This window comes from Hibiscus syriacus, unplaced genomic scaffold, assembly GCF_006381635.1.
Source record: "Hibiscus syriacus cultivar Baekdansim isolate YM2019G1 unplaced genomic scaffold, ASM638163v2 tig00111648_pilon, whole genome shotgun sequence".
Taxonomy (NCBI): domain Eukaryota; kingdom Viridiplantae; phylum Streptophyta; class Magnoliopsida; order Malvales; family Malvaceae; genus Hibiscus; species Hibiscus syriacus.
Genome location: NW_024063145.1, coordinates 662,760 through 684,702, shown reverse-complemented (window position 1 = coordinate 684,702; position 21,943 = coordinate 662,760). Strand labels below are relative to the sequence as shown.

Sequence of the window (21,943 nt, the reverse complement as noted above, 5' to 3'; positions counted from 1 at the left end):
GTTGATCCATCTCAGCCAACTAAATACTTACACATATGTTTCATCGAAATGTGGCATTTACATCTAAACAGACTCATGTTTCATTGTTACCGAGAGAGGCATTAAGAACTTAGAACGAAATATAAACCCAATTAACCCATTAGCGAAAGGTTGAAGAAATAAAGAAAAAGAATAACACAAAAGGACAACCGACTTAAGTCGTAGTCAACAATTTCTCAGTGAAATGCATATTATATCTCAGTGATTAATTATGATTGTTAGAAGTTAGAATTCCAAGGACAACCCACTTAAGTCCTAGTCAACTATGCGACACCAAGAATAATTTAATACACTTGACTTGACAATCTTAAAGCAACGTAAAAATACTTTACTTAATGAGTATCATGGACAAACCTGGAAAATGTTTATTATGATGCTATTTCGATGAACCAGAACCAGAAATGTTTGGTGATCCACAACTAACCTTACAGAGGCTTTCCTGAGAGAGCATAAATAGTTACATTTAAGCTTAATTCTAAAGTATGATAAGTCCAGAATTAAACATTGCATTAATGCGTATTTATTTATCATGAACTTGAGAATTCGAATCAGAACCACTTAATATATTAATCTGAATCAGAATAATATATGCATGTCACTAATACCTGTGCAACTCGATCAAACTCCAACATCAACAGTGATTTCCGAGGTTCAGGAACTTTCAGGAACAGGGTTTGCTTCAATTCTTAGATTTTATTTATTATTAAGTTCAAAATAGTACCTCAATAGATTCTTCTTGTGGTAGTGAGCTTAATGCTCGCTCAAATAATGCCCGGATGTTTCTGTCATCATTCAAACATGACTCAAAATCTGCATATCTGCACAAAAACAGAAATTTAGAAGTGTCTTTATTCATATTGTATGGAATTTATTGCAATGATAATAATGTGCCCCCTAGACTCCAGAACGTTAGTAGCATCTACATGGAAGAGAAAGCCAATCAATATGGCAATAAACATCCAACATTTCAAATCACACGATGGAATAATATTTTTTGGGAATAGCATTGATTAAAACAGCCGAAAGGGCATCGACAGAATAATATTGAATAAATTATTTTTTATATGTAATATCCAACAATATATTGATAATGATAATGAACATAATTTTAAATTTTAGTTAATTTAAACCGTGGCAATAGATTGTTTTTATATGTAATATCTATTCATAATTTTTTAGTTAATTGATAATGAACATACACCTACAAATAAATTATTCGAATTATAAATTTTAAAAGAAAAAGAAATTACTACTGAGATTGCTAAATAAATTCTAAAGACTCTTACTGAATAAATTCATTTTCTTTGTATTTGAGTGACATATCGAGTCTTAATTTAGAGAAAGTATTTGATATACATATTGTGTAACAAATAATTTATACAATATGTCTATTTTAATGTAACAAATAATTTATACAATAAATGTCTATTTTAATGCTAAACACTACAATATAAAACTTTAAATTCTAAAACCTAAAATTTAAACCTTAAACCCTAAAATCATAAACTCTAAATTTTAAATAGAATAAATGACACTAAAACATATAACATTGTGCAAACTACAATTTACACAATATAACACTTAAGTCCTATAGTTATCTGCCGCATTACTCCATAGCTCCCAAGGTACATGTCACTTACCAAGCTTTTATCCAAGTTTCAGGTTGGGGATTTAGACCCCCTCCACTCACGGCTGAATTCTTTGTACACAATTCACAACATATAATGAAACTGGCTTAACATGTTAAAGTGAGGCAAAGGTTTGATCTTCTTTCTTTGTTTTTAAAGAAACGCCATTCTGTTTATTTAATGATTTCAGTGATGTCATCAAATTTTTATCTGTACATTTCCTTTCAAAATTGTGTATACTCCTGTGGTTTTTTCATGCTAATAGTAACAATGTTTAGTAGCAACTTTTGCTGAACATTATACTTTTACTGCTGATGTTACTAATATCTCTGTTTTATTCTCTGTAACTTCATGTTTTTGTGAAGTTTTGAACTTGAAATATTGGAATTATTCTGTAATTTTTCAGTTGTTTTCTTATATTTGTAAAGTTTTTGAATTTACAGGAAACCTAATATGTTTTGAATGAGGGCAAGAATAATTATTATTTTTGAACAAATGCAGGTATTCAATCTCCTACTACAAAACTCAATTGTCATAAAATTTGAAACAAATAAAAATCAATCAACCCTTAATTCGGTCGACCGATGGTTCAAGGTTGACTAACCGTTTCGATTCTGAGGCTGCGCTGGTGGAGAAACTTTTGGTAGGACGCAAATTGGAGAAGGGTTGTCAAGGATGCAAGGTCAACGGCAACGTGAGGCTGCGCTGGTGGTGGTTGCGCTGGTGGAGAAGCTTGCGTTGTTGGAGAAGGTTGCGCTGGTAGAGAATGTTAGGAACAATATTCAGTAAATGGGTAGGAAAATTAGGGATTTAGAACGATGGGTATTAAATTGTTTAACTATTGCGGCGTTTGTATAAACAAATGCCGCTACTGTAGCATGTAATGGCTGCGCTTTTAACATAAATGTCGCGTTTGTACTTGTCAATACTGGCGTTTTTATACAAACACCACTATATATCAGGATATTGCGGTATTTCTAATAAAAATGCCGCAAAGGAACTACTCTATTGCTGTGTTTTTATGAAAACGCCACTAAGGAACTATTCTATTGCGGTGTTTTTTAAAAAACGCCACCTAATAACAACTCTATTGAGGCGTTTGTATCCAAAAACGCCACTAAAGTATAACTTTTTAGTGACATTTTTTACCAAACGCCACAAAATTAAGAGTATTTTATGGCGTTTTTGTAAAATCGCCACTAAAATATTATTCTTTACCGGCGTTTTTGGATACAAACTAATTTACATAACATTAGTTCATTTTACAACTAATCATTTTTGCTCTTCATCTACTAAATTCACTGATATATGTAGCTTTATATAAGTAACAACAACCATACATTTGAATTAAGACATAAGGTATGCATAAAAATGCTTAACAACATAATACATTACAATTTAGAAACATTAAAGCTTTGCATAAACAGTCTTCACCATATTGTTCAGTAGAATTTAGTTTTGGTCATTCGTGGGGAAAAGATGTAGGAAAACTGTTTTCCTTGTTTGACGACGCATCGTTAAGTTTTTCGTCCTTGTAAACTCTATATGGATCAAACCGTGCAATTGTGTTATAGTTCGTCGGTGAGAGGCCCAATTTGGTCGTCGGGACATACAAACGACGACGTCGCTTGGAATCGTTTGAGAGCTGTTGTTGTACCAGAGAAGAATCTTTGAGGGAAGAAGAGTTTAAATGATTTTAGGGTTCGAGTAAGAGAAAAAGAGGACTATATATTTAACATTTTGCGGCGTTTATACAAAAAAACGCCACTATTGATTACACTATTATGGCGTTTGTTAAAAAATGCCACTATTGATTAACACTATTGCGACATTTGTCTAAAAACGCCACTATTGATTAACACTATTGCGGCGTTTCTCTAAAAATGCCATTATTGATTAACACTATTGCGGCGTTTGTCTAAAAACACCACTATTGATTAACACTATTGTGGCGTTTGTCTAAAAACGCCACTATTGATTATCACTATTACGGCGTTTGAGGAATAAACGACACTATATGTGTAATATATTGCGACGTTTGTGGTATAAACGCCACTAATTTACCACTCTATTACGGCGTTTTGGCTCAATCGCTGCAAAATTTATATCTATTGCGGCGTTTATGGTACAAACGCCGTTAATTTACCACTCTATTGCGGCGTTTTGGCTAAATCGCCGCAAAATTTATACTCTATTGCGGCGTTTGTGGTATAAACACCGCTAATTTACCACCCTATTGCGACGTTTTTTGTAAAAACGCCGCTATATGTCAATTCTATTACAACATTTTTACTACAAACGCCGCTAAAGTATCAATTTTGTGGCCCTATGATTGTAAACGCTGTTATATGTTTAACTTTTGTGGCGTTTCCTTTCTAAACGCCGCTAAAAACGCCGCTACATATCAGTTTTGCTGTAGTCTCACATGGTATCAAGCCAAGAAAGTCCTGGGAAATCTAACTACATCATCGTCGGAGATCAGCTTAGGCTCCGACAATCACCCCACTAGCAGTCATGGTCACTTCCAATGAACAATATCCGAAAATGTTGGAATTCTTTTGCAGATATGGCTAAAAACCATAACTTGAGATCTTAGGTAATAAATTATGGATCTTCATACACCCCAGCTTGAGGGGGAAGTGTAGAAAGTTGCTGACAATTAGTAATTTTATTTTAATTAAAAATTTAATTTATTTATATTATACAATTATAATTAAGGGTATAGAATGCAAATGATCCCCTGACTATAGGATACTACTTTGTTCAGTCAATCGATTATTAAAAGTTATAAAATGGTCATTCACTATAAAATGTTACTTTGTTGAGCCTTTCAACTATTAAAAGTTACAAAATAGTCATCAGACTATTCATTACGTTCCAAACTCGTCATTTTTTGTTAACAAAAAATGGATAACATTCTGAGTTGAACGTTAACTTGTTGACTAGGATATGATAAAATTTGAACCAAAAATCTCAAACGACTATCATTTCTCAGTCATCATGTTAACGTCCAGCTTAAACAATCGCCAATTTTTTAAAGAAAAATGATGAGTCTAGATCATAATAAATAGTCGGGTGACCATTTTGTAACTTTTAATAGTAGAGGGACTCAACAAAGCAACACTCCACAATCAAAGGACCATTATGCAACTTTTAATAATCGAGGAGTTTAATAAAAAAATATCCTATAGTCGAGGACCATTTGCGTTCTTTACCCTAGAATTAATTTTCTTAAGAAATAAGATAAGGATTAGGAGATAAAAACATAGTAGAGCTCTAACTTGTAGTCCATAGCCTATAATTGTGTTTTCTGTTTTCCAAAGAGAATTTCAATTAGAAAATTTCTTTATTTTTTATTCTCTCAATTTCTCGCATGATCTATCTTTGTAGATAGATAGACAGACAGAATTTCCTTTTGGACCATGAGTTCACTTATTTGATTCTCCAGATCATATCCAGGTTACTCAAGATCATAAACAAGCATTTTCAGAGCTCTCCTCGTGGCCCAATTAAATAATCAAGTTATGCAGCAGAGTACCTTTTGTAGTTAAAATTTCATAATGTTCACCAATGGAAACATAAATCAATTATCAAGCCAAGAATTCTAGTTTAATGTGTAGTCATGTTAGGTATGGCTCATAATATCCAGTAAAGAGGACAGGAGATGGAGCGGAGTGAGCGAAGCGAACATCAACTGTCCTTACAAAGAAAGTCTCGTTGTGGGGTTACGAATTATGTGGGTTGGGGTGCGGGGGCGCAACCCCCGCGGTACGGTACATGGTGATTTTGTAATTATGTACCAGAGTTTTCTATTATAAATAGAGATGTAACCTAGACCTAAAACATCATTGAATAAAACTTCTAGCTCCGCCTAGGCACCGAGAACGTAAGCACATTGCCGAACCTCGTAAAATTCTCGTGTTCTTTTGTTTTTTTTACCCGTTTTCGTCAACAAGTCATATGATACTGGTAGAAGTCTTGTTTCTTTAGGAATCTTCTATCTTAAGAAAGGATAAACCTTGGCAAATGAAGGGCAAGAAGAGATATAAACCTTGGCTTCTTCCATCTCAGTGTTGGCATTGTCAAGTCCGTCCAACATAGATGAATCCTTGCTAACAACTAAAATGATAACCAACTCAGTCATACAAAGTCAGTGTTAAAAGGAAGAACGTACTGATTAAGGGAACATTACATACCAGGATCGGTGTTAGTTGCCCTTCAAGGTCAAGCAGGCCTTTGGCAAAAGCAGCTGCAGACATCTGTTAAATTATTTAATTTACAAACCTATTAATGATGTCAAACAGAAATGACAATAAGTTTATAGCAAATTAACAACTTGGTTCAGAAGTGAAGCAACAAGTAAAGATCAAAATATATACTGATTCATCTATGAGTTAAGGCATACCTGAACACGGCCCTCTTCAGAACTGTAAATTTTTAGATCATGACGGTATGTACTATGAAGGCGAAGAAGGCCAGTACCTTCACCTGTAATTTATATAAAATTCCATCTAGAAAAAAGTAACATACTTCTGAATTCATCACTATTTTATCTACCAAACAAATAACATAAATTTTAATAGTCAAGATTGAGTGGAGCAAATACCAAAAACATCAACGTATCTATAATGAGCTCATTCCTGCCATGCAAGGTGCAGACTACAAACAGTCATAGATAAAAGGTTCTAATGTTGGTAACCTGGATACACGTTATTTCGGAAATATCTGCCCAGTTCTTCAGCCTGCATGAAATTGAGACACAAATTATGGAAGAGAAATGAAAAGGGAAAGAAAACAAATGAAGCAATAGTTTGTTAGTTAAATTCAAAACCATGAACAAAATGAATTTCCGTCCTTCCAACGTTAGATGTCTTAAAAGTGAATATCCACTTTAATTTAATGAACCTTCTCATATAGACCTTTTCAATACTACCCTTACTTTTAATTCAAATTCAACCAATTTTCTAAATTTTATGGAATGGTTTGGTTTCTTAAGTGAGAAGTGATTCTCTCTATAAGCTACAGGGTAACTGAATAAGTACTTGAACTAGTAATGTAGGAAAACATGCAAGGGAGGTTCGTGTTATTACCTGCTTCCTCCCAGCATGTGTAAGGACACCTCCATATTTAAGAACCATCAGTGCTTCAAAAGGCCGTTCTTCTTCACATTCACCATTACTTTTTGGAACTTTAACCCACTTAAGAGGCTTTAATTGAACCTTTCTATAAATACCAGAAAAATGCCCTCCCTGAATAAAAAAACATGTAGAATGTGACAGCCGAACCAAATTAACATTTTTTTTGTAAAAGAAGGATATTATCTACATAAAGAAATGACAATTTATGATAGAGGAATGAGGAACCATCCTAAAAGGTATGATAAAATGAACGCAGCAAAGCTAGTAGACTGAAAAAGGAAGTCATTTCAAGATAAGATATATAACCTCCTCAAGTACTGCTTTAACTTGACGAAGCTTTTCAGCATGCTCAAGATCTTCTGCTTCACTATCACTTCCACGACCTGGTCTATATATCCCATAAATGATCAAAGATAAATCATTATTGATCTTTACATAATTTAAAAAATTCAAGTGATTATGTACTTTATAGAAAAAAATTAAAAATCATAAGCAGATATTGCAATGGGTAGTAAACACTGAACGCCCTCCTCCTACCCCCACCCCCACCCGGAAACACGAAAATAAAGAAGGAAGGCCTTCAAAGTTCTGTTAACTACCAGGGTTCAGCTCAATTTTTTCTTTTGATTTTCTTTGCTTCAGCTGTCAAAAGAAAATATTTCCTTTGCTTCAGCTGTCAAAAGAAAATATTTCCTTTTTTAAACTAACCAACGAATGTTAATTACTTTCTTAGCTTCTCACATTCAACTAAACCATAAAATAAATAGTCAGTGATGACAGGAAAATCATGAAGGGTTGGGCCTAAAACTACTGTGCCATTACAGTGTTAAGTCGAAGGAATGTATGATTATTTGGATCATATTTTATTAAATTATTCTTTTGATTATGTTATTTTTATCAAGATTAATTTTTAATATTAAATTATAAATATTTATATCAAAATCCATATACATATTTTATACTATATCAACAAATCTTATACTCTATCGAAATTTTTTGTGACAATAATAATTTTTTTTAATTTTTAATATATTAATTTTATTGCACATAATGTGTAATTTTATAATCTATCAAAGATTTATTGTTAATTATAATTTTTGTAAGAATTTAGAATTAAATTTTATTAACTTTATTTTAATATAATAATATTATTTTTACCCCCATAAAATTATAAACGGCTAATATATTAAATATTGAAAATATAAAATGGTTTTAGTTACCTAAATTTACTAGTTTCACTAAATCAAATTCTTTATGTATATTATTATTATTATTATTATTATTATTTAAAACAAAACACATAGAAAATGAACTGAGAAAATTCTACATGAAAATAACTCATTATTCCAGGAGCAATCTTATCTAAAATACTAAGAATTGTCAAACACTTAAAATTTGAAGTAAGACATTCCTACCATTTTAATTAAAAACACTATTATTGAAAATAAATTATTATCGTTCAAAAAAGATAATGATAAATTAAATATGAAAATAAAATTTTAAAAAATAATTATCTTTGTTATAATAATCATTTTCATAAATCAAATACGATGTTATAGATATAATCGAATACATGAGCTCTATTATGCCCTTTTAATGCCGCCATTATCTTGTCATCTACTATCTACTACCAGGCTGAATTTGTCTATGGCATCTGTCATGTTATAGTTGATTTTATAGTTTATAGTTAATTGTATCGTATGTTTTTAAATTGTAATCCTTATTTTAAATTAATTTTTAAACTTTTGAATATTTTATTTTTATCCTTAAATAATGAGTCTCATTTTAAATTAGTCCTTAAACTTTTGAATATTCTAATTAATCATTAAACATGACTCTTTTTTTTAAATTGATCCCCAAACTTTTGAATATTCTAATTTCATCCCAAATTCATTCAAACATGTAATTAGTTTCAACCATAGTTTAACCTAAATTTCATATTTTTCAAACATATAATAATATAAGATGTTCTTAAAGATTTTATTAACATGAGATGTGATTAGTATATACATATGGTTTGGAATAAATTAGAATGTTCAAAAAAGTTTGGGGACCAATTTAGAATGTATGTCAAAGTTTGAGGATGAAATTGAAATATTCAAAAGTTTGAGGACTAATTTAGAATCATAGTCATAGTTTAGGAATAAAACTAAAACAAGGACATGATTTAAAATAAGGGTCCTACTTTGAGAACATGATGTAATTAACTTATCATTTATATTTGGAACACAATAACGACAAACAAATGCTGAAATTTTGAAGAGAAAATCAAAACAAACACAATTAATTAATCTTATTTAACACTTAAGACAAGTAGACAACATCAACTTATAACATTTAATCCTCCACAACGTATCTATCCAAATGGAAGCAGTAACATGACAGATATCAGAAAATACTACAAACCACAACAAAATCGTAGCAAAACTAGCGGATAAAATTTCTCCAAAGGAACCGATAACTAAGCCGATGGTGTTGTTCAGTCACTGGGCTTGAGGTGGCCTTCATGGGCGAGCTTGAAAAGATGAGCCTGAGCTGCTGCGGCACTGTTCGAACTAAGTGCTGCAACGAAACTCTCCTTAACATGCTTCGTTGAGAATTGGAACCTTTTATTCACCATGGAGTTGATGAACGAGGTCGTCCCTTCTCGATAAAGTGCCCCGACTCCGTCGTTGCATGTGTTCCAGAGTGCTTGGGTCAAGCTCATGGTTGTAACAGTAAATGAAGATGATACTAGGTATGGTAAATTGAAAGAGGGAAGAGAGAATCAAAGCAGCAGAAAGAAGACACTGTTTGCAGAACTTTACTGAATATAAGAAACGAATACAAAGTTCATAAAATACAAAAAGAATACTTCTCATTGGGTCATGAATAGTGGACAGACCCACTATATATAATACAGGGCTTAACTAACTGGCCCAACTAACATACTTCAGTTATAACAACTTAACCAGAAACATTTATGTTAAAGTATAATAGGGAAATGAAAAAAATAATTCTGATATATTCAATAATACAATAACTTCCAATCTGTTCATCTATTTATACAACCTTTCAAACTAACCACCTAACTAACTCAAAACTGCTTCTAACTAATTTATAACAGAAAAACTGATTACAAACTCAACACTCCCCCTCAAGTTGGATGTTGAAAAACATTTTCAACTCCTAACTTGGATAACAAATAACTATGCTGCTGACTTCCCAAAGCCTTGGTCATGATGTCTGCAAGCTGCTCGTGTGTTGAAACATGTTCTGTTTGAATCATCCCTTCCTGTATTTTCTCTCGCACGAAATGACAGTCGATTTCAATGTGTTTTGTCCTTTCGTGATACACATGATTAGCAACTATTTGAAGTGCAGCTCTATTGTCACAGTAAAGTTTTGCAGGTTTCCAGCCCTTCATGCTAAGCTCTGCAAGTAACCCTTGCAACCATACCAGCTCTGAAGTGACAACTGCCATAGCTCTATACTCAGCTTCTGCTGAAGATCTAGCCACAACATTTTGTTTCTTTGATTTCCATGAAACCATTGAATCACCAATCTTAATGCAAAAACCAGTCACAGATTTTATTGTCATTGGACATGATCCCCAATCTGAGTCACAATAGGCTAAAATTTGACAACTTGAAGAAGACTTCAGCAAGATTCCCTTTCATGGTTCTTCCTTGACATACTTAACTACCCTTAAGGCTGACTCCTTATGAGATCTCTTAGGTTGCTGCATGAACTGACTGAGTAGATTAACTGCATATGTAATATCAGGTCTTGTATATGTCAAGTAAATCAGCCTCCTAATAAGTCTTTGATAAACTGATTTTTCAACTAGATTGTGTTCATCTTCATTATTTTGCTGCACAATCTTGTCATAATCCAAAGTAGTCAACTTCAGATTCTGCTCTAGAGGAGTAACAACAGACTTTGCTTCCTCCAAACCAGTATCTTTGATTAACTGGAGTGCATACTTCCTTTGATTCAAAAGTATGCCTTCCCTTGACCTCAATACCTCTATTCCCAAGAAATACTTCAGCTCCCCCAAATCCTTCATTTTAAAATGGCTATTCAACATTTGCTTTAATTCAGCAATCAATTCACTACTATAACCTGTGATTACCAAATCATCAACATAGACTAATAACAAGGCCATTTTACCTTGTTGCTTCTTGATAAACAATGAGTAATCATATTTGCTCTGAACATAGCCAGTTGAAACCAATGCTTCTGTCAATTTTAGATTCCACTGCCTAGAAGCTTGCTTAAGGCCATACAATGATTTTTGCAGTCTACACACAATCCTCTCCCCCTGACTGCAAAAACCCTCAGGCAGTTGCATATAAACTTCCTCAGAAAGGTCACCTTGCAAAAAGGCATTGAAGACATCCATTTGCAATAATGGCCAATGGAAGATGGAGGTAAGTGCAAAAATGGTTTGAATAGTAACCAATTTAACCACAGGAGAAAATGTTTCAACAAAATCAATTCCCTCCTGTTGATTGTAACCTTTAACAACCAAGCGAGCTTTATATCTCTCAACCTCACCTGATGCTTTGTACTTAACTCTATAAACCCACTTACATCCAATAGGAATTTTTCCTGGTGGTAATGGAACAAGAGACCAAGTTCTATTAGACTCCAATGCATGTATTTCCTCTTTCATTGCTTGAACCCAAAGTGGATTTTGAACAGCCTTAGAATAAGATTGAGGATCAGAAATTTGAGAAATAGAAGACAAAAACACTTGAGTATGAATAGGCAGGTGAGAATAAGAAGACTGACAAGAGCAAACAAAATTATTCAACCAAGTAGGAGGCTTAGATACTCGAGGGTTTCCTAGAAGGAACAGGTGCACTTATTGAAGTAGAAGACTGAACTGGAATTTGAGAATGATGCTCATTAGTAGTAGTATTATTAGGAAGGGAGCTAGAATATTGAGGACTTGGAGAATTTAGAACCAAGAAATCATCATCAGAAACAAATGTAGTGGATGGGAAAAAAATTGGATCAGAATCATAAAATAAAGAAGATTGGTGAAAGGGAAACTGATTTTCATGAAACTTAATATCCCTACTAATGAAGAATTTTTTAGAATCAAGGTTGAACAACAAATAACCTTTTTGGGTTGGAGAATATCCTAAAAAGACAGAAACAAAGAGTCTAACATCAAACTTATCATGAGAAGTAAGATTTGTTGCAAAACAGAGACACCCAAACACTCGAAAATGATCATAAGAAGGAGGTTTATGGTATAGTAGTTCAAAAGGAGTTTTCCAAGACAAAACCGAAGAAGGTAACCTATTGATAATATAACAAGCAGCTAACACACATTCTCCCCAAAATTTAAAAGGAACTCGAGACTAAAAACGAAGGGCCCAAGCAACCTCTAAAAGGTGCCTATGTTTACGTTCTGCAACCCCATTCTGTTGAGGAGTACGTACACAAGAACTTTGATGAATAATTCCCAAGGATGCAAACAAGGGAGAACACTCAGAGTTAAAGAATTCACGACCATTATCACTACGAACAATAATTTTAATTGAGACAGAAAATTGATTCTGAACCATTAGAATAAATATTCTAAGACAGGAAACAACATCATTCTTAAGCTTCAATAAGTACACCCAAGACATCCTAGTGTAGTCATCGACAATAGTTAAGAAAAAACGTTGACCAACATGAGTAGAAATTCGATAAGGCCCCCATAAATCAATATGAATCAATGCAAAAGGAGTAGTGGTCCTAGAATTGCTGACTGGAAATGGAAGCCTAGATTGTCTAGCTAAAGGACAGACATAACAAGTTTGAACAGATTCATGATGCAAATTCATATTATGAAACATAGGTAATTTTTTTAATTGAGAAGCTGGAACATGTCCTAAACGAGCATGCCAAAGATTTTTTTTATTTGCATCAACAAACTTACAAGTATTGAGAAAAGTTTCAGAACTAACAAAAGGATTACATGCATCAACAGAATGATTTAAGGCAGAAACAGAAAAAACAGAATCTGCAGGAAACCTGAGCATGTAAAGACCTCTATATTCTTTACCAATCACCCTCATCATGCCATTGCAAAGATCCTGAAATATGCAAAGATCAGGATAGAACAAAACAACATAGTTTAACTCATAAGCCAGTTTTGAAACATAAATAAGGTTGTGAGTAAAGTGAGGTACATGAAGAACATTAGACAATTGAAGACCATTTGGTAACCTAACAGAACCTATATGTGAGACAATAAGGGATTTACCATTAGGTAGCTGAATATATTTAGGAGTGGATGTACAGGGCAAAGGATTAAGCATGCATTTAAAATCTGATAAAATATGGTCAGTTGCTCCAGAATCCAGAATCCAGAATCCACTCAATTGAATTATAAGTAAGAGAACAGAATGTACCTGCCAGATTTATAGAGGAATCTGGACTAGAACTCTGAGCTGAAGTTTGATTCAGAAGCCCCAGAAGCTGCTGATACTGTTCATTTGTAAAAATTGGTGGAGCTGGATTAAGCACCTCATGATCAGAGGGAGTCACCATGGCAGCTTGGGAAACCTTCTTCTTGTTGAATTTAAAGTCAGGAGGAAAGCCAATAAGGCGATAACAATTCTCCTTTTTATGACCCTTCACTTTACAGTGATCACATATTCCAGTAAACCATCGACGATTACCAGAAGCATTGGAATACAACGCTGTAGAATCCATGAGAGAAACAACGCCAGACAGCTGAAGGCGATGGGATTCTTCCTGACTTATCATGGAATAGGCATTGTTGACTGAAGGTAAGGGCTGCATCAACAGCAACTAACTGCGAATGGCAGTGTATAAGTCATTTAACCCCATAAGAAACTGAAACAGCCTCTGTTGAGAAACATGGCTTGAATTGAACCGAGCATTCTCGCAGCTACAGCTCGATTAAGGAACTAGTGCATCGTACTCATCCCACAGAAGTTTCAAACGCGAGAAATATGCAGAAATGGAGAGCTTGCCTTGGACCATCGTCGTAATCTCCCGATGAAGGAAGAAAATGCGAGAACCGTCGACCTTATCAAAACGCTTCTTGAGATTGGCCCAAACAAACGCAGCACTGGAAGCAAAAACAATTCCAGTAGACAATTCTTTGCTCACGGAATTGATGATCCATGATAGCACCAGGGCATTACATCTGTCCCACTGAGCTTGAAGAGGAGACTGGAAATCGTCGCGGCAATCGACGAATCCTAACTTGTTCTTGGCGAGGAGTGCGATTCTCATTGAACGATTCCAGACAGTGTAGTTGTCTGGTCCAGACAACTGATGAGAGATTAAAACCGTACCCGGAGTATCCGAGGGATGGAGATACAATGGGTGGTTGAAATCGACGAGCACAGAGTCGGTCATCGAAGCCGTTGCATATGGCATTCTCGACAGATGCGGCGGTGATGAAAGAGCTTCAGGAAAGAGGAAAGAAAGAAAACGAGAAAAGGCCGAGAAAGAGGAAAAGCCCAGGGAATTGGACTAGTCTGATACCATGTTAAAGTATAATAGGGAAATGAAAAAAATAATTCTGATATATTCAATAATACAATAACTTCCAATTTGTTCATCTATTTATACAACCTTTCAAACTAACCACCTAACTAACTCAAAACTGCTTCTAACTAATTTATAACAGAAAAACTGATTACAAACTCAACAATTTACAGCTAATCAACTGTAGTCAGCTGCATTATTATACTATAACAGGTTGAACCAAACCCGGGATGCTGGTCAAACCGAATGCGCTGCCCCACCAACCCAACACGTTCTATATAAGTGTCGGGTGGCTCATCCAGAAGCTAAAAAAGAAACAAAACATGAGTCGGCTGTAAGTTCATCTACAAATAGTGCATGTCACACGCTACCGGGTTGGGAGAGTTACATATTTTGTAAAACAAGTCATGATTTTATTTTTAAGAGCGTTTGGAAGATATATTTTTCAAATAAAATCTCACTAGTATAGAGTTATTTTGAGACATTATCTGAATTCTTTTTATTTTGTGAAAAATAGGAGTCCCATTTTAAAAAGTAACATATGATATCTACATTTTTCGTGACGAGCCTCTATGAGTATGATAACTTCATAATGAAAGGCAATGCGTGGTGGAAGTTACAACGACTTACTCGCATGTACCGCCAGATGTTGACTTCCTGGATCATTAATGGGAGTGGATGGCGGGCTTAAGGTTGCAGCAGGGAGGAGGGGAGTGGTAATTATTATATCCGCCATGTGAAGGTGAATGTGACGGTTTTGACGGAGTCGAATCTTCATGAGGCGTTGACGGCGTCGGTGTTGGGTGGTAACCACCACCGCTTCTATGTGATGATGTTTCATGAGTTGGAGGTGAGCCACCGTGTGAGCCTGCAGTTAGACTTAGAATTTAACGTGTATAATACCTCGGGTATTTCAATCGTAAATGTGAGAGGTAAAAGAGAGTGAAACCTGAGGAGACAGTCCCAGTGTGGGGATCTGGTGCCGGAAAGAAAAAGTTATCCTGCTGTTCAAAGCCATTAGTGGACATTATTGGAACCACCAAGTCCTGGCAAAGAAAGCCAGTTACCAAAATCCAGATGGTCCAACAAACCACCCTGCTTCTTTCCCTCTCCATCTCTCAGTCTGTTATACAAGCACAAGAAGAAAGAATGGAGATAGGAAGGTGAGTGCATGGGTTAAATAGAATGACGGGGTGAATATAAATATATAATGGATTTTGTCAAGCTCAAGTGAATAGGAGCAGGTGAAGCAGCACGAGGTCAGTTGATGCCACAAACTGCGTTTAAATGTACTATATTAATACCATAAATTCAAGTGATATCTTGGATTTAGGGTTATGGTGATTAAGATACTGAATGGTGTTTAATTTTAGAGTTTTGGCTTTTTCTTTTATATCCCAAGTGGTTTGCATGTCATGGAATAACAACTTAGGATCTGAAGTTTAAAATTTGAAGATGATTTTAAATATAAAAGAATATTATTATTTACACACAAATACATGAAATGTTAAAGAAGATTTCAATTGAAAAAAGACGAAAAAAATACAAATTATAAAAATCGACGATTATGATTTCGGGTTGCAAGATACTAAAAGACAGAGGGAGCACCCTCAGCGATTGCTCTTGGTCTATTTTTTCATCTTTGTAATTGGGGTCTTTATTTTTTCATCTTTATTAGTAGGTCCTTAAATTTTTTAAATCTGATTTTTTACCTTTATTATTGAGGTCCTAATATTACTCAATCTCATTTCTTATCTTTATAATTGAAGTCTCTAATTTTTTCAATCCCTTTTTTACCTATATAATGAGACCCCTAATTTTATAATAATTGAGACTTTTAAGTTTTTTCAATCTCACTTTCTACCTTTTCAATTGAGCCCCCTAAGTTTTTTTAATCTCACTTTCTAACTTTCTAATTGAGGCCCCTAAGTTTTTTCGATCTCAATTATACCTTTATAATTGAGCCCCCCATTTTTTTCAATCTCGATTTCTACCTTTATAATTAAGGCCTCTATTTTTTTACAATTTCAAAAAATTCTCAATTTCTCATCCCTTTATCCATCTGTCTCGTTAATTCATTTAATTTTGAATTAAATCTAATCATATTTGTATATTTTTTTTTACAAATCATATTTTTTTTTTCAATTTTCCAAATATTCTTTAATTATTCCTTCAGTTTTTTTTATCTCAATTTCTACCTTTATAATTGAGGTCCTATTTGTTTTTTTACAAATCTTATTTTTTTCAGCCATTGGTTAATTTAAATCAATTAATTAATTGAATTAATTAAAAATATTTAATATTTAATAAGGTGAACTACACAAATGGCCGTTAATGTTTCAGTAAGTTTTTATTTTTTTATTGAAGTCTTAAAAATAACGATCTGGTCACTAATGTTGTCGATTTGTAATAAAATAACCACTAACGTTATCGATTTGTAATAAAATAACCACTAACGTTATCGATTTATAACAAAATGGTCACTCCACTATTATCTATGTTAAATTGATGATGTGTCAATGTTAAAAAATGGTAAATATTTAGTTTTATCCACAAACTACTGTTAAAATATCAAATAGGTCATCTAATAATGATTTTATATCTAATTTACTCCAATAATATTCTAATTTCAAATTTTCAGTGAGAGCGACTGCGCACCCGTCTCCCTTGTTCCATCATTGATCGTAAACTCCCACCATAACAATGATACCTTGTAGTCCACCTCTTACTTCTTTGGGTATTTTTTTTCCTTCCAAAAATGAATTAAGCTTCATGTCCTAATACTTATTAAATATTTAGCATTAAGAGAAAAAGTTACTCTTTTTGTTCCATTAAAACTGTTAATTGTTAACTTTTTTGGTCAATTTTTTTAATTTGACTCATTTTTATTTAAAATTTATTATTGATAAAAATATAATATATATATATATATTAAAAATCTTCAATCATATAATTTTTAAGTATATATTTTATAAAATTTAATTGTTTAAAATATTTAAAATAATTATGATCAAAGTTTAAGAATTTTAACTTTTAAAAAGTTAATTTTAGACAAATTTAATGAGCAGCGATAGCATTATTTTTCTAATATACCATAATAAAGAACATACTTTTAACTCGCGACTTTTATTTTAAAATTCAATGAAACAATATATAGTTTATTGATTTTCTTCATAAAATTTTACGTTCAAATCAATTATATGAAGTTATATTTTTATGCGTTAAATCTAAGGAATCTTTTAATTATTTTATTAATATATCATAACGAAAGAATCTAGTTTTAATTCATTATTTTTTAATTTTTTTTAAAAACATATATTATTTATTTACTTTCTATAAAATTTTATCTTTGGATTGATTATACAAAAATTAAGTTTTTATGTGTAACATATCGAAACAAATTAATAACATAAAACATACAAATTCAATTCACACATGATGTTTTTAAGTTAAATGTGTATGGTAGAAAAAAAGTATCAATAAAATAAAAAAAATTCATTTTTTGTATAGGGATGATACGTTATTGATTTATATTTAATAAAACACATGAAATCAATTTAAACAATGGCTTAAATATACAAAAGGTGTCCAACCTATGTCCCTTTCTCTAGTTTAGTGCCTAACGATTATTTCATTCTAATTTGGTGCATAACGTTTCGTTCCGTTACTCATTTAGGTGCTCGAACCGTCAACAACGTTAATTTAACCATTAAGTGACATGTGTCACAACATGGTAATTTAAAAAAAAATTAAAATAAAAAATTTTAAAATAAAATTTTAAAATATATATATATATATATTTGAATTTTTTTTTGAAATAAATCCAAAACTTTGAAAATCTTTATTTCAACCCCTAAACCTACGCCGGCCCGCCTTTTGCCGTCGACGAAGCTCCACCCGACCTCCCCTCCCTTCGGTGACCAAAACCCCCCATAAAATTGTGACCGATTGACGATCGATTGATGACAAATCAACGTTTTATACCCCGAGAACCCTAGGATGAAAATCGCAATCCCACACGATTCCGAGGACCGATTGACTGTCGATCAATCACGATTTCATGGTGGTTTTGGTCGTTGAGGAGAGGTCGGGTGGAGCTTCGTGAACAGAAAAAAGGCGACGACCAATGTGGCTTTAGGGGTTGAAATGAAGGTTTTCAAAGTTTTAGGTTTATTTCAAAATTTTGTTTTCTTTATATATATATATATAATTTTAGTTTTTTAATTTTAAATAAATTTTTTAAAATTACCAGGTTGTGACATATGTCACTTAACGACCAATCTTAATAGTCCGTCACGGCTTGACCCATTTTGAGTAATGAACGTTAGACACCAAACTAGAATAAAATAAATATTGTCACTAAACTGAAAATGGGCATAAATTGGACAACTTTTGTATATTTAAGCATTAAACAATTTATTATAACTTCTTAAGCTATAATTGTTTTTCGAGTTTAGTAATTAAAAGAAATAGTTTTTTTAGTTATATAATTAAATTATAAAAAATGATATACAGAAAATTTTATTTTAAGAAAAATAATTATAATAGAAAAAGAAACAATATGTATGCCCAGCCATAATCATAACTATAACAGAGCTCTAACCTTTGCTTATCGTTCTTCTTGTTGATCTTCCAGTTCCACCAGCCCTCATTCTTTAGGAATGCTTCCTAAGGCAACGATCTACCACAACCGCCACCACAAAAACGGCAGCAACCATTCCGGCCGCCACGATCGGCACATTCAACCCTTTGTCTTCACAACCAATATCCTTAACCTTTCCACGGAGAGCAGCTTCGATTGTCTTCTTGTCCACCGTATCTTTGAATGCCAACATTTTTTTCTCCAACCCCAACACCTTCTCCTCGCATTGTCGTTTCACTTGCTTGCTTCTTTTCAACTCATCGTTGGTTTTAGCCACCTCGTCTTCAAGGTCCTCGATTTTCTTCTTTAATTCATTGATCCTCTCCTCCATTTCATCTTGGAGCCGAGTTTTCTTTCCCCTCTCCTCCTTTACCCTCGCTTCTAGAAGCTCTATCTTCATCTCCAGTTCTCTCCCTCTCTTCTCGGCCTTCACTTTATCCTTTATCAGATCGGCGATTTCGGAGCGCAATCTTTCGATCACCGACGCTTTCTCCTTCAATCCGTTCTTCAACTCGATCACCTCCTGCTTCGCCTCTCCTACTTCGCGCATCGACGTTATGAGATCGTGTTGGAGCCTCGTGACTTCGATCTCGAGGTCGGCCGATCTCGTCGCGATCGATTCCAGGAAACTCGTATCTTCATCCCAGTCGTTTATGTCCTGTCTCATCTCTTCTTCCCTGCCGTGCAGATGATCCACTTCTTGATTCAGTTTATTCATCTTCTCCTTCATTCTTTTGTTTTCGTGGGTCAATTTCAGCTTCTCGCTCTTAAGCGCTTCGATTTTATTAAGCAGCTCGGATATTTTGCCTTCGCCGGTGTCGTTCAACTCCTCCGTCGTCTCCATCTCGCCGTTGACGGTTTCCGAATTCGCCATTGTCGTTCTACGTGTATTTTTTGATGTTTAGAGAATTTGTTTAGAAAGCATGTAAATTTTATAAAATAAAAATTAAAAAGAGAACAATGTAAATATAAGTCCTAAGTTATATAAGATAAATTATTTACATGTAATTATTGTTAACATAACTACAGCACGAATTAATGATACAAATTCTATATGTATTGATAATTTTATTTTATTATTTGGAGAAAATATCTAATATTAGTTTTTTTTAAGTAGTAAAATGATCCATCGAGTAAATTGCTCCGATAGGATAGCACTGAGAACTTCAAAATCTTAATATGCTCCGATGTATTAGCATTGAAAATTTCAAATTCTACTGATTTTTCATTCACATATGCCAGACAATCAAATATCATTTAAAAATTAATATAACAAATTTAAATGTTAAAATTAAAATAATAAATTAAAATAAAAATTATTTTAAATGAATTTATATTTTATTAATAAATAATATAAATATAATTTTTAAAATAATTTAATATTAATTTTACAATGAATTAATTATCTATTTTTATAATTAATTAATTAATTTTTTATTCTTAAATAAAGAGAGAAAATATTTTAATTAAAATTCAAGCTAAATATTGATTTGACTAAAAATATAGTAATTATATAGTTTGTTTTTTTAGATAAGTATTAAATTCTTTTAACATAATTTTAAGATGGCGACATCTTTTAAATTAAATACTAATTTTAGTGAAAATATTAAATTTATGAATAGAACATATTTTGTTAGACAACATGTTAATTCGAACAACAAAATAATGATAAATATATGTGGATATTATTATTCAATGTAATGAAGTAAAATAAGAACATAATTAAAATTAAAGAATAAATTTGTTTACTCATATGTAGACATTAAATTATATGGGTAAAGACGATGAGACATATTTACATTTGAAAGTAAAGAAAATATTTTTCTATTAATGCATAATATTATGTTTATCCATTAATGCAAAATATTCTCATCTTATGAATAAAGATAATAATTACCTAAAATAGTGTCTGAATTAAAGAGTCATTAAGTTCAATTTAGTTTCCCCTTTTAACCCCAATTAGAATTTTTATAAGATATGATCTTATTTGAAGGAAAAATCGGATTTGAGTTAAAATATCTATAAGTTCTTAGAAAGCTTCGATCGGTTTGAACATTTCATGTCGTTCACGTTGTGCAGGTACATCCTAACCTCATATTCATACTATTTTACACCCCATAAGCCTACACATGAGGCGCAGTCTAATCTTTCACATCTTACAACACCCAAGTTGATTCATTTATATAAAAATATCCCATAATTGGTATCCCATCAATGTGAGATATAAACTTTCTATTTTCCTGAATAGAATTCACAAGTAACTTACTTTGAGCAGCAATTTATCATCCTTCACTCAATCATTTTGAGAATATGATATACCATAGTAAGGTCTCATGAAGTAGAATATGAAACCATGATTTTATGATTTGAACCTTTATCCCATTAAAAATATGTCTCAAAGTTTACAAAAATCTATTTTTAACACTCTACCAATGAATAAAATTGATGATTAAATAAAAATCATTAACTCAATGTGGTGATAGAATCTATGATCGATAATTCCATGGGATAGGTAGGTATCCACCATTGAACTTTCCCTTTGTAAAAGTATGTTTACATTATTGGTTACCCAAAAGACATGATGTTCTTGAATTATTTTATCGTTTGCATAAATGATGACATACTTCACACAACTACCTCTTTGACAAGATTTTTAATTCTCGTGGTTATGTCCATATAGTTATGGACATCTCTTGGTTCTGCAAGAACTTATAGAATCATGCCCCACTAGTCTCCTTGAAGTGGTTCCACTTCACTCTTGTATAAGTCACTTATGTTGTTTAACTCTCCGAAACACACAATAATCATTAAAAGTATTGTTTAACCTTTTTCATTTTTAATAATTATTTTTCATCATAAGAATAGACTTGAGATAGGAATCCCCACAGTGACCTCGTAAGGTTTGTGCAATTGGGTTGTCCCTTTGTACCTAAATCTTAGGATCTCTATTCAATTAGGTTTGGTTTTCCTTCACATAGCCTATTCTCTAA

At 32.8% G+C, this 21,943-nt stretch overlaps 2 protein-coding genes across 2 annotated transcripts; both read right to left on the bottom strand.

Moving 5' to 3' along the window:
* Positions 1-415: 415 nt before the first annotated feature.
* On the bottom strand, positions 416-8,411 carry LOC120166805 (inositol hexakisphosphate and diphosphoinositol-pentakisphosphate kinase VIP1-like). Its single transcript, XM_039176005.1, has 10 exons — positions 8,379-8,411; positions 7,112-7,234; positions 6,758-6,916; positions 6,367-6,409; positions 6,073-6,155; positions 5,864-5,926; positions 5,686-5,786; positions 761-857; positions 645-716; positions 416-478 (listed from the first exon to the last, which is right to left on the bottom strand). Exons 1-10 carry the CDS (start codon positions 8,409-8,411, stop codon positions 416-418), a joined length of 837 nt encoding a protein of 278 aa, XP_039031936.1.
* Positions 8,412-18,966: 10,555 nt separating this feature from the next.
* On the bottom strand, positions 18,967-19,827 carry LOC120166804 (peroxisomal and mitochondrial division factor 2-like). Its single transcript, XM_039176003.1, has one exon. It carries the CDS (start codon positions 19,825-19,827, stop codon positions 18,967-18,969), a length of 861 nt encoding a protein of 286 aa, XP_039031934.1.
* Between the last annotated feature and the right edge of the window lie 2,116 nt (positions 19,828-21,943).

Bases quoted from the DNA above. Each gene is read 5' to 3' on its own strand.
- LOC120166804 (XM_039176003.1), bottom strand. From the start codon at position 19,827: ATGGCGAATTCGGAAACCGTCAACGGCGAGATGGAGACGACGGAGGAG.
- LOC120166805 (XM_039176005.1), bottom strand. From the start codon at position 8,411: ATGGCGGCATTAAAAGGGCATAATAGAGCTCAT. The intron at 7,235-8,378 runs GTATTCGATTAT...AATTATGTAAAG, and splicing joins AAGGGCATAATAGAGCTCAT to ATCAATAATGATTTATCTTT. The intron at 6,410-6,757 runs GTAATAACACGA...AATTTCATGCAG, and splicing joins CACATGCTGGGAGGAAGCAG to GCTGAAGAACTGGGCAGATA.